The sequence below is a fragment of the Procambarus clarkii genome, chromosome 79 (assembly GCF_040958095.1).
Source record: "Procambarus clarkii isolate CNS0578487 chromosome 79, FALCON_Pclarkii_2.0, whole genome shotgun sequence".
Taxonomy (NCBI): Eukaryota; Metazoa; Arthropoda; class Malacostraca; order Decapoda; family Cambaridae; genus Procambarus; species Procambarus clarkii.
In genome coordinates this window covers 6365872-6378693 of record NC_091228.1, presented here as the reverse complement: position 1 = coordinate 6378693, position 12822 = coordinate 6365872, and the positions used below count along the sequence as shown (strand labels likewise).

The 12822-nt window shown below is 51.0% G+C and overlaps 1 protein-coding gene across 11 annotated transcripts in view; it reads right to left on the bottom strand.

The window, feature by feature from the left end:
- Positions 1-12822, bottom strand: part of LOC123764490 (probable G-protein coupled receptor CG31760) — a 170056-nt gene that overhangs the window by 50364 nt on the left and 106870 nt on the right. For 10 of the 11 annotated variants that reach the window (XM_069314508.1, XM_045752363.2, XM_069314507.1 and 7 more), the window contains 2 exons: positions 8317-8439; positions 694-815 (listed from right to left, as the gene is read on the bottom strand). In XM_069314508.1, the coding sequence (XP_069170609.1) occupies positions 694-815; positions 8317-8421 (227 nt within the window). In that variant the 5' untranslated portion in view covers positions 8422-8439. The remainder of the gene's footprint in view (positions 1-693; positions 816-8316; positions 8440-12822) is intronic. The other variant, XM_045752366.2, reaches the window with a different exon arrangement.

The window sequence follows — 12822 nt, the reverse complement described above, 5'->3', positions numbered from 1 at the left end:
AGGAAGTACATAGCAATATATGGGAATATACTCTGAAACACAGACGGATTTGTTGGAAAAATTGACCGTGATTTTTCTTCTTGGCCTGGAAAGGAGACGAGACACACACACACACACACACACACACACACACACACACACACACACACACACAGTTTGGTAGTAATCAGAGTGGTAGACGGTTGGAACAAGTTAGGCGCAAAAGGTGGTGGAGGCCAAAACCGTCAGTAGTTTCAAAGCGTTATACGACAAAGAGTACCGGGAAGACGGGACACCACGAGCGTAGCTCTCATCCTGTAACTACACTCAGGTCATTACAGCTTCTCCTCCATACCGACCTACCCTGGTTTTGCGCCCTGGAGAGGGGAGGGGAGGACCTGCTGCATGGGTAACAGCTTCTCCCCCGTATCAACCTACCCTGGCTTGGCGCCCTGGAGAGGGGAGGGGAGGACATGCTGCATGGGTAACAGCTTCTCTCCCGTATCAACCTACCCTGGCTTTGCGCCCTGGAGAGGGGAGGGGAGGACCTGCTGCATGGGTAACAGCTTCTCCCCCATATCAACCTACCCTGGCTTGGCGCCCTGGAGCATACACTCCAGCCTCGACAACCAGAGCGCCACTCCCATAGTCTCCCAAGACTGCAGGATGCCTACTAGTTACAGTAGGAGCAGAGTCCCAGGAGACAGGACCCACCTGTGGAAGGGGTCAGAGACGCAGGTGGTGCCCAGGCTGCCGGTGGTGATCTGCGACACAATGTTCAGCATCTGCTCCTTCTGCGACACATTCCTCAGCATCTGCTTCCTCTCGACGCTATCCTGCAGAGAAGCTCAAGTTAATACCGTCTTAACACACCAAGTATATGTTGACCAGACCACACACTAGAAGGTGAAGGGATGACGACGTTTCGGTCCGTCCTGGACCATTCACAATCGACTTAATGTGGTCCAGGACGGACCGAAACGTCGTCGTCCATTCACTTTCTAGTGTGTGGTTTGGTCAACATATTTAAGCCGCGTTATTGTGACTCCTCGTCTGCACACCACTATATGAAAATGCTTCTAAATTAAATATAACCTTATACAGCTTAAGATTTTTATTGATTTCAACATGAACTTAATCCATCAGAGAGCGACTGGCGTCTCATATCCCAGTGCCCTGGGGGCCTGGTCGAGGACCGGGCCGCGGGGACGCTAAGCTCCGAAATCATCTCAAGGTAACCTCAAGGTCAGGTCATCTTACACAGTCTGCACGATGTACGACAAGCATCAGGATGTGAAGTGACCTCGCTTATCCCAAGAGCATCCGAACTCACATTAATCATCCGAACTCACATTAATCATCCGAACTCACATTACCTATTTAAGTCATTGTTAAATAATCCCATAACACGTAAATATAGCGGTGCCTTAAGTGTGAGGGCATGGAGGCATGGATCCGGATTCACGAGGCAGTTACGCAAGTACTTACGAACGTGTACATCTTTCCTCAATCTTTGACGGCTTTGGTTACATTTATTAAACAGTTTACAAGCATGAAAACTTGCCAATCAACTGTTGTTATTGTTATAAACAGCCTCCTGGTGCTTCGGAGCTCATTAACTGTTTAATAATTGTAAACAAAGCCGCCACAGATTGAGGAAAGATGTACAGGTTCGTAAGTGCTTGCGTAACTACTTCGTGAATCTGGCCCATGGTTTATAATGCACAATCTTGAGGTAATCTCGAGATGATTTCGGGAAGATGGTCCCAGCGGCCCGGTCCTCGACCAGGCCTCCTTTTTGCTACACAACCCCCAGGAAGCAGCCCGTAGCAGCTGTCTAACTCCCAGGTACCTATTTACTGCTAGGTGAACAGGATATCATCAGGGTGAAAGAAACACTGCCCATTTGTTTCCGGCTCCTCCGGGGATCGAACCCGGAACCTCAGAACTACGAATCCCGAACGCTATTCACTCAGCCGTCAGACCCCTCAGGTCACGAAGAGTTGCGTATTACTAGAAACTACCCCTGAGACTGATGAAAGAGAGAACAATCTCGTTTCCATGCGGGCTGCAGGAGGCTCGAGTCTGAAGGATCAAATATGACGCTAGATACGTTCAGGAAAATGTTGATTACTCGGCATTGAGGCGGAGAATGAGGCCTGTGGTAGGCGGAGAATGAGGCCCTGTGGTAGGCAGAGAATGAGGCCTGTGGTAGGCAGAGAATGAGGCCTGTGGTAGGCAGAGAATGAGGCCTGTGGTAGGCGGAGAATGAGACCTGTGGTAGGCCGTGAATGAGACCTGTGGTAGGCCGTGAATGAGACCTGTGGTAGGCGGAGAATGAGGCCTGTGGTAGGCAGAGAATGAGGCCTGTGGTAGGCAGAGAATGAGGCCTGTGGTAGGCAGAGAATGAGGCCTGTGGTAGGCAGAGAATGAGGCCTGTGGTAGGCAGAGAATGAGGCCTGTGGTAGGCCGTGAATGAGACCTGTGGTAGGCCGTGAATGAGACCTGTGGTAGGCCGTGAATGAGACCTGTGGTAGGCCGTGAATGAGACCTGTGGTAGGCCGTGAATGAGACCTGTGGTAGGCCGTGAATGAGACCTGTGGTAGGCCGTGAATGAGACCTGTGGTAGGCAGAGAATGAGACCTGTGGTAGGCCGTGAATGAGACCTGTGGTAGGCCGTGAATGAGACCTGTGGTAGGCCGTGAATGAGACCTGTGGTAGGCCGTGAATGAGACCTGTGGTAGGCCGTGAATGAGACCTGTGGTAGGCCGTGAATGAGACCAGTGGTAGGCCGTGAATGAGACCTGTGGTAGGCCGTGAATGAGACCTGTGGTAGGCCGTGAATGAGACCTGTGGTAGGCCGTGAATGAGACCTGTGGTAGGCCGTGAATGAGACCTGTGGTAGGCCGTGAACCTGAGCGTTTCCGTCAATAACCATCCACTTCAAGCATTAATTACCCTGCGATATTGCATCGACAGATGGTTATCGCAGCCGGCGCCGTACATAATGGCTCCCTCCAGGACCCTAATTACTCACGAGAGAGGCATTCATCACCTCACCTCCAGGAGTGAGAGAGGCATCACCACCCCACCTCCAGGAGTGAGAGAGGCATCACCACCCCACCACCAGGAGTGAGAGAGGCATTCATCACCTCACCACCAGGAGTGAGAGAGGCATTCATCACCTCACCTCCAGGAGTGAGAGAGGCATTCATCACCTCACCACCAGGAGTGAGAGAGGCATTCATCACCTCACCTCCAGGAGTGAGAGAGGCATCACCACCCCACCACCAGGAGTGAGAGAGGCATTCATCACCTCACCACCAGGAGTGAGAGAGGCATTCATCACCTCACCACCAGGAGTGAGAGAGGCATTCATCACCTCACCTCCAGGAGTGAGAGAGGCATTCATCACCTCACCACCAGGAGTGAGAGAGGCATTCATCACCTCACCTCCAGGAGTGAGAGAGGCATTCATCACCTCACCACCAGGAGTGAGAGAGGCATTCATCACCTCACCTCCAGGAGTGAGAGAGGCATCACCACCCCACCACCAGGAGTGAGAGAGGCATTCATCACCTCACCACCAGGAGTGAGAGAGGCATTCATCACCTCACCTCCAGGAGTGAGAGAGGCATTCATCACCTCACCACCAGGAGTGAGAGAGGCATTCATCACCTCACCTCCAGGAGTGAGAGAGGCATCACCACCCCACCACCAGGAGTGGGAGAGGCATCACTACCCCACCACCAGGAGTGAGAGAGGCATCACCACCCCACCTCCAGGAGTGAGAGAGGCATCACCACCCCACCTCCAGGAGTGAGAGAGGCATCACCACCCCACCTCCAGGAGTGAGAGAGGCATCACCACCCCCACCTCCAGGAGTGAGAGAGGTATCACCACCCCACCTCCAGGAGTGAGAGAGGCATCACCACCCCACCTCCAGGAGTGAGAGAGGCATCACCACCCCACCTCCAGGAGTGAGAGAGGCATCACCACCCCACCTCCAGGAGTGAGAGAGGCATCACCACCCCACCTCCAGGAGTGAGAGAGGCATCACCACCCCACCTCCAGGAGTGAGAGAGGCATCACCACCCCACCTCCAGGAGTGAGAGAGGCATCACCACCCCACCTCCAGGAGTGAGAGAGGCATCACCACCCCACCTCCAGGAGTGAGAGAGGCATCACCATCCCACCTCCAGGAGTGAGAGAGGCATCACCACCCCACCACCAGGCGTGAGAGAGGCATCACCACCTCCAGGAGTGAGAGAGGCATCACCACCCCACCTCCAGGATAGCTGCAGGGTACCCTGGCCATATCCTAGACTTTCTGCGGCATAGAGTGCTAGGGACGAGGCGGGCAGCAGGAAATTACAATGAGATAAACTCCGCTACACCAGACGAGACGACCAGGCCGGCTGGCTATGGGACGACCAGGCCGGCTGGCTACGGGACGACCAGGCCGGCTGGCTACGGGACGACCAGGCCGGCTGGCTACGGGACGACCAGGCCGGCTGGCTACGGGACGACCAGGCCGGCTTAGCCACCACATGAAGTACACTGAGAAGTCCCTCATGCTGTTGTTCACACGGCCTCATAGGAAGTGACAGGATCTAAACTTTACCCGTTACATATAAGGACAGTACCCGTGTAGTAGCACCTTCTGTACTCACCGTGTACTCACCGTGTACTCACCGTGTACTCACCGTGTACTCACCTGGTGCATGTGTGTTGTATTGTGATCAAAATCTATCGAACACTGACAATAAACTGAGCTAGGATTTATGTAGACATATCTCATCACCTTAACTTACGTCCCAGCCCACTCTTTAGCTGCCTCTAAGTCAACCCACGTCCCAGCCCACTTCCCTAGCTGCCTCTAAGTCAACCCACGTCCCAGCCCACTTCCCTAGCTGCCTCTAAGTCAACCCACGTCCCAGCCCACTCCCTAGCTGCCTCTAAGTCAACCCACGTCCCAGCCCACTCCTTAGCTGCCTCTAAGTCAACCCACGTCCCAGCCCACTCCTTAGCTGCCTCTAAGTCAACCCACGTCCCAGCCCACTCCTTAGCTGCCTCTAAGTCAACCCACGTCCCAGCCCACTCCCTAGCTGCCTCTAAGTCAACCCACGTCCCAGCCCACTCCTTAGCTGCCTCTAAGTCAACCCACGTCCCAGCCCACTCCCTAGCTGCCTCTAAGTCAACCCACGTCCCAGCCCACTCCCTAGCTGCCTCTAAGTCAACCCACGTCACAGCCCACTCCCTAGCTGCCTCTAAGTCAACCCACGTCCCAGCCCACTCCCTAGCTGCCTCTAAGTCAACCCACGTCCTAGCCCACTCCCTAGCTGCCTCTAAGTCAACCCACGTCCCAGCCCACTCCCCTAGCTGCCTCTAAGTCAACCCACGTCCCAGCCCACTCCTTAGCTGCCTCTAAGTCAACCCACGTCCCAGCCCACTCCCTAGCTGCCTCTAAGTCAACCCACGTCCCAGCCCACTCCCTAGCTGCCTCTAAGTCAACCCACGTCCCAGCCCACTCCCCTAGCTGCCTCTAAGCCAACCCACGTCCCAGCCCACTCCCTAGCTGCCTCTAAGTCAACCCACGTCCCAGCCCACTCCCTAGCTGCCTCTAAGTCAACCCACGTCCCAGCCCACTCCCCTAGCTGCCTCTAAGCCAACCCACGTCCCAGCCCACTCCCCTAGCTGCCTCTAAGTCAACCCACGTCCCAGCCCACTCCCCTAGCTGCCTCTAAGTCAACCCACGTCCCAGCCAACTCCCTAGCTGACTCTAAGTCAACCCACGTCCCAGCCCACTCCCCTAGCTGCCTCTAAGTCAACACACGTCCCAGCCCACTCCCTGCCTCAACCCATCCCACTTCTCCAGCAACAAGGAAGTAAATTAAGATCACAAACAATATTGCTCCCTTCTCCTTCCCTCCAGATCCCTTCCTGTCTCTCCCACTCCCTCCCTATCCGCCTCTCCCACTCCCTCCCTATCCGCCTCTCCCCTCCCTCCCTATCCGCCTCTCCCACTCCCTCCCTATCCGCCTCTCCCCTCCCTCCATTCCCACCTCTCTCACTCTACCTCTCCCAGCACCCTTCCCTTCACATTTTTCCTGTCAGTTCATCTCATCACTGTCAATTTATATGCAAAATACCACCCACCTCCACCACCAATACTAAACACATCCCAGACTTACTTTAATTCATACAATAATCTATACACGAGGAAGACAGTTACTGTCTTCAAGGTTAGAGGCCCTGACTATTGTGGCTAGCGTCACCCAACTATTTAAGATGGCACATTGGTGGTATAGGGCTGTCATAGGTAGGTCTAGGGTCGGCTTCAAGGAACACCTTTAAGGATCTGCTCGTATTCCGAATCCCAGGGTCTCCTATGAAGTGTGAAATGTGGGGTTTGTTTTCCATAGAGTTTTCAACAGTTATCAATCATTTATGATATCTCGGCAAAACCACGACGCTTTTTACCTGCCATAGGAACCAATCAGCGCCAGGCAGGATGACTAAGTTTTGCAAGTTTTTTTTTTTGCGCAGGGATATTCCTGCGCGGGCCCTAAGCCTCTGGCTGGCCCACTAAGTGTTGCTAGCTAAGTCTTGCAAGCTAGATGATAGTCATCTATCTTGCAAGACTTAGTTAGCTCTATCATCTATCTTGCAAGACTTAGTTAGCTCTATCATCTATCTTGCAAGACTTAGTTAGCTCTAAGTCTTGCAAGATAACTCGAGGACTGGCCCATATCTTTGACAGCAACATTTCATTCTCTCGGACCGTACAAGCCTTGAACCATAGACCCCAGGGATATGCTGGTGGCTCAGTGGATAGAGCTGCCGGCTGCTGCGTTCTAGAGAATACAGATTTAAAATTGCTAAGCAGCTCCAATATTAGTGTTTTTCCGAGTGAATTTGCACCGTAAGAAAACTTTGCACGCTCTCCAGGTCAGCAATTTCTCCAGCTTCGAATGGGGCTGTTAGTGTGCAACAATATTTCACCTTAGAGAGCACCAAACTACAATTAACTTTCTACTGCTCAACCACCGTCATTGTACCTATCTCGTCAACCCTGACAGCGCATCAGTCATCATGCGCTGCTGAGAGCGGAGATTTACACTTACGACTTTTTCTAGAAAAAAAATTCATTCTGAAATTCGTTCAAGCGAATTTTCACCATATAGGCGGGATACCCAGCTAACCATGTCACTCAGCTTACTCTTGAAGAAGCTATCACTATAGCCGTGTTCAGATAAGCTGTTACTATATGTTTCTACTGACAGATTCCACTTTCTATGAAGGGGGACACCACCCAACCTGTCCTCTTAAAAAGAACGTCGCTTTTGGCCGTTTGTCCGTATGGCCGAATTTGGACGTAATTTGAAAATGAAAAAAAAATGAAAATAAATTTGGGATTTTTTTTCAACAACAGTAAGTTAAGGGTCCTCTGATAGGTTAGGTGGGCAGGAAATTCTCATAAAGTTTCAAAACGTTATGAAAAACGTTAATTTAAAGTGTCCTCTTCTAACGTCTCCGCGTACGCCGGGCGACTCAAATAGAAAACGGAACAGAACGTCACTTTTGTGAGTCGATTTCATTTCAAATTACGTCCAAATTTGGCCATAGTGCGCATACGAGCCAAAAGTGACGTTATTTTTAAGAGGACGGTTTGCACCACCAGCACAGTTTGTGGCAGGTGAGAGGGAGGAGCCAACACCCACACAGGTTGTCAGCAAGGCGGACAGCCCACAGGTTGTCAGCAAGGCGGACAGCCCACATGGTGTCAGCAAGGCGGACAGCCTACATGGTGTCAGCAAGGCGGACAGCCCACATGGTGTCAGCAAGGCGGACAGCCTACATGGTGTCAGCAAGGCGGACAGCCCACATGGTGTCAGCAAGGCGGACAGCCCACATGGAGTCAGCAAGGCGGACAGCCCACATGGTGTCAGCAAGGCGGACAACCCACATGGTGTCAGCAAGGCGGAGAGCCCACATGGTGTCAGCAAGGCGGAGAGCCCACATGGTGTCAGCAAGGCGGACAGCCCACATGGTGTCAGCAAGGCGGACAGCCCACATGGTGTCAGCAAGGCGGACAGCCCACATGGTGTCAGCAAGGCGGACAGCCCACATGGTGTCAGCAAGGCGGACAGCCCACATGGTGTCAGCAAGGCGGACAGCCCACATGGTGTCAGCAAGGCGGACAGCCCACATGGTGTCAGCAAGGCGGACAGTCCGCCAGCTTTCATACCTCTCACTGTATTTCCCACTTCTATACTTCCCTTCACCTATGCCTCTCCTTCCTCTCTACTTAAAAAAATGAGAGGGAGAACTTACCATTTCCTGTGAGAGGGCCGCCCTCGCCTCCACCCGCTGGGTCACTCCGCCCACCAGGACGATCACCCCGACCGCCCACACGATGCCACGCCCACTCACCAACATTCTTCACGCTCATTGGTCCTGTCCGAGGGAAACAACAGCCAATAAGACAAGAGTCGTTATGAGACACACTTGAGCTGAAACATAATTTATTATCATTTTTATTAATCATTTTTATTAATCATTAATCACCTCATTACTACTAGTATAGTGTGTCAATATTACTAGTAATGTTACTGTAATTCTTACTCTTATGTAATATGTATTATGTAATATATGTAATAAATAGTCACGTGACTCTGAACCTACTGACGGTTTTAGCCTCCACCGCCTTCTATTATCACTTGCTTCAACTGTCTACCACTCTGAAAAACAAAGCAGCACTTTGGTTACATTTATTAAACAGTTTACAAGCATGAACACATTCCAATCAACTGTTGGTATAGTTATAAACAGCCTCCTGGTGCTTCGGAGCTCATTAACTGTTTAATAATTATAAACAAAGCCGCCAAGAAATTGAGCAAAGATGTACAGGTTCGTAAGTGCTTGCGTAACAATCTGCGTAGTGAATCTGCGTGCTTGCGTCGTGAATCTGGCCCCAGACTCCCGCCAAAAACAGCCTATCACACGCCACTGTGAAAACATTCACTACTAATTATTGAATCATTCTTCAACATGGAGACCACACACAAACCCCCCCCCCCATGCTATCACAAAGTTATAATAGCGTAAATTAGCAGTTAATTATGGGTTGGAGATTGTCAAGTTTGTAAGTCTGCTCATTACCAGCGGTAAGTTTGCCCCAGCTGACGGAACTTGACCGAAGTCAACATCGTAGACAGGGGGTACGGGAGCTGTCAACATTGTAGAAGGGGTACGGGGAGCTGTCAACTTTGTAGACGTGGGGGGGGGGGGGGTAGGGGGAGCTGTCAACATTGTAGACGGGGTACGGGCAGCTGTCAACATCGTAGACGGGGTACGGGAGCTGTCAACATTGTAGAAGGGGGTAGGAGCAGCTGTCAACATTGTAGAAGGGGTACGGGGAGCTGTCAACTTTGTAGACGAGGGGAGGGGGGGGGAAAGGTACGGGGAGCTGTCAACATTATAGACGGATACGAGGCAGCTGTCAACGCTCACCTCAGCTGGTGCTGACAGAGATACCTACAAATGGTCCCCATTAAACACCAAGCCACTCTCACACCCATTAAGCTAATGAATGGGGTGGATATCACGCGTATATCCTCCCCTAACACACCTGCACTTCTCCCTCCCACACACCTGTCTCCTCTCGTACACACCTGCACTCCCCCCTCCCCCCCACACAACCACAGAGAAAGACTGGCGCCTTCGCAGTCCCTGCAGGGAAATAATATTACTTTCCCCGCAGTCATTCTAGGGAAAGACCGGTAATTTTCCCCACCCACTCCACGTAAATACCGATAGGAAGAGACCAAGGGGCCAGATTCACGAAGCATTTACGCAAGCACTTAGGGGCCAGATTCACGAAGCAGTTACGCAAGCACTTACGAACCTGGGGGCCAGATTCAAGAAGCAGTTACGCAAGCACTTACGAACCTGGGGGCCAGATTCAAGAAGCAGTTACGCAAGTACTTACGAACCTGGGGCCAGATTCAAGAAGCAGTTACGCAAGTACTTACGAACCTGGGGCCAGATTCACGAAGCATTTACGCAAGTACTTACGAACCAGGGGCCAGATTCAAGAAGCAGTTACGCAAGTACTTACGAACCTGGGGGCCAGATTCAAGAAGCAGTTACGCAAGTACTTACGAACCTGGGGGCCAGATTCAAGAAGCAGTTACGCAAGTACTTACGAACCAGGGGCCAGATTCTAGAAGCAGTTACGCAAGTACTTACGAACCTGGGGCCAGATTCAAGAAGCAGTTACGCAAGTACTTACGAACCTGGGGCCAGATTCAAGAAGCAGTTACGCAAGTACTTACGAACCTGGGGGCCAGATTCAAGAAGCAGTTACGCAAGTACTTACGAACCAGGGGCCAGATTCTAGAAGCAGTTACGCAAGTACTTACGAACCTGGGGCCAGATTCAAGAAGCAGTTACGCAAGTACTTACGAACCTGGGGCCAGATTCTAGAAGCAGTTACGCAAGCACTTACGAACCTGGGGGCCAGATTCAAGAAGCAGTTACGCAAGTACTTACGAACCAGGGGCCAGATTCTAGAAGCAGTTACGCAAGTACTTACGAACCTGGGGCCAGATTCAAGAAGCAGTTACGCAAGTACTTACGAACCTGGGGCCAGATTCAAGAAGCAGTTACGCAAGTACTTACGAACCTGGGGCCAGATTCAAGAAGCAGTTACGCAAGCACTTACGAACCTGGGGCCAGATTCACGAAGCATTTACGCAAGTACTTACGAACCTGGGGCCAGATTCAAGAAGCAGTTAAGCAAGTACTTACGAACCTGGGGCCAGATTCACGAAGCAGTTACGCAAGTACTTACGAACCCGGGGCCAGATTCAAGAAGCAGTTACGCAAGTACTTACGAACCTGGGGCCAGATTCAAGAAGCAGTTACGCAAGTACTTACGAACAAGGGGTCAGATTCAAGAAGCAGTTATTCAAGTACTTACGAACCAGGGGCTAGATTCTAGAAGCAGTTACGCAAGCACTTACGAACCTGGGGCCAGATTCAAGAAGCAGTTACGCAAGTACTTACGAACCAGGAGTCAGATTCAAGAAGCAGTTACGCAAGTACTTACGAACCAGGGGCCAGATTCAAGAAGCAGTTACGCAAGTACTTACGAACCTGGGGCCAGATTCACGAAGCATTTACGCAAGTACTTACGAACCTGGGGGCCAGATTCAAGAAGCATTTACGCAAGTACTTACGAACCCGGGGCCAGATTCAAGAAGCAGTTACGCAAGTACTTACGAACCTGGGGCCAGATTCAAGAAGCAGTTACGCAAGTACTTACGACCAAGGGGTCAGATTCAAGAAGCAGTTACCCAAGTACTTACGAACCAGGGGCCAGATTCAAGAAGCAATTACGCAAGCACTTACGAACGTGTACATCTTTCCTCAATCTTTGACGGCTTTGGTTACATTTATTAAACAGTTTACAAGCATGAAAACTTGCCAATCAACTGTTGTTATTGTTATAAACAGCCTCCTGGTGCTTCGGAGCTCATTAACTGTTTAATAATTGTAAACAAAGCCGCCAAAGATTGAGAAAAGATGGGACAGGCTCGTCAGTGCTTGCGTAACTGCTTCGTGAGTCTGGCCCCAGGTTCGTAAGTGCTTGCGTAACTGCTTCGTGAATCTGGCCCCAGGTTCGTAAGTACTTGCGTAACTGCTTCTTGAATCTGGGCCCAGGTTCGTAAGTGCTTGCGTAACTTCTTCTTGAATCTGGTCCCTTGTTCGTAAGTACTTGCGTAACTGCTTCGTGTATCTGGCCCCAGGTTCGTAAGTACTTGCGTAACTGCTTCTTGAATCTGGCCCCTAAGTGCTTGCGTAACTGCTTCGTGAATCTGGCCCCAGGTTCGTAAGTACTTGTGTAACTGCTTCTTGAATCTGGCCCCTGGTTCGTAAATGCTTGCGTAACTGCTTCGTGAATCTGGCCCCTAAATGCTTGCGTAACTGCTTCGTGAATCTGGCCCCAGGTGAGCCACAATGCCAGTAATGGCTACCTGTTTACCTACCAGACAAGCACGAGAGTGTTAACAGCAGCCATAACCCACCTTTACTAACTGTTAACTTGCTAAATGAGGATCCAAATATTGGTCCCTGATACCAGTTGTTAAAACTAACTGGACGAGACTTATATTTCAACTTCTAATAAGATTAGACGTTGAGATTAGACGTCTGGTCCTACCCACACACTCAGACTTTGAGAAAGCACTCAGGGAGAGTGCGAAAGACTTGGTGTCAATTGCTTACATAATTTTCTCAAATAGACAAGTGTGGTTTTTTTTATCTTATGTGATTATGGCTGTGATAAGACATTATCAATAATTATTATTTTTATTATTATTATATTCCTTTTTATTTCTTTTACGAGAGATTCATTGGTGAGTCTGACGAGTGGTCCTTGTCTTGTACATGCTGGAGGTACACACCTGTTGCACCTCCACACACCTGCTAGACACCCACACACCTGGTAGACACCCACACACACACTACCACAACCCCCACATATCTGCTAGACACCTACACACCTGCTAGACACCACCACACATTACCACAACCCACCACACACCTGCTAGACACCCCCCACACACTGCCACAACCCACCCCACACACCTGCTAGACACCCACACACCTGCTAAACACCCCCATACACTACCACAACCCCCACACACCTGCTAGACACCCCCCACACACTAGCACAACCCCCCATACACCTGCTAGACACCCACACACCTGCTAGACACCCACACACCTGCTAGACAACCCCTCCAATACACCAATACTATCAACAACGATCAC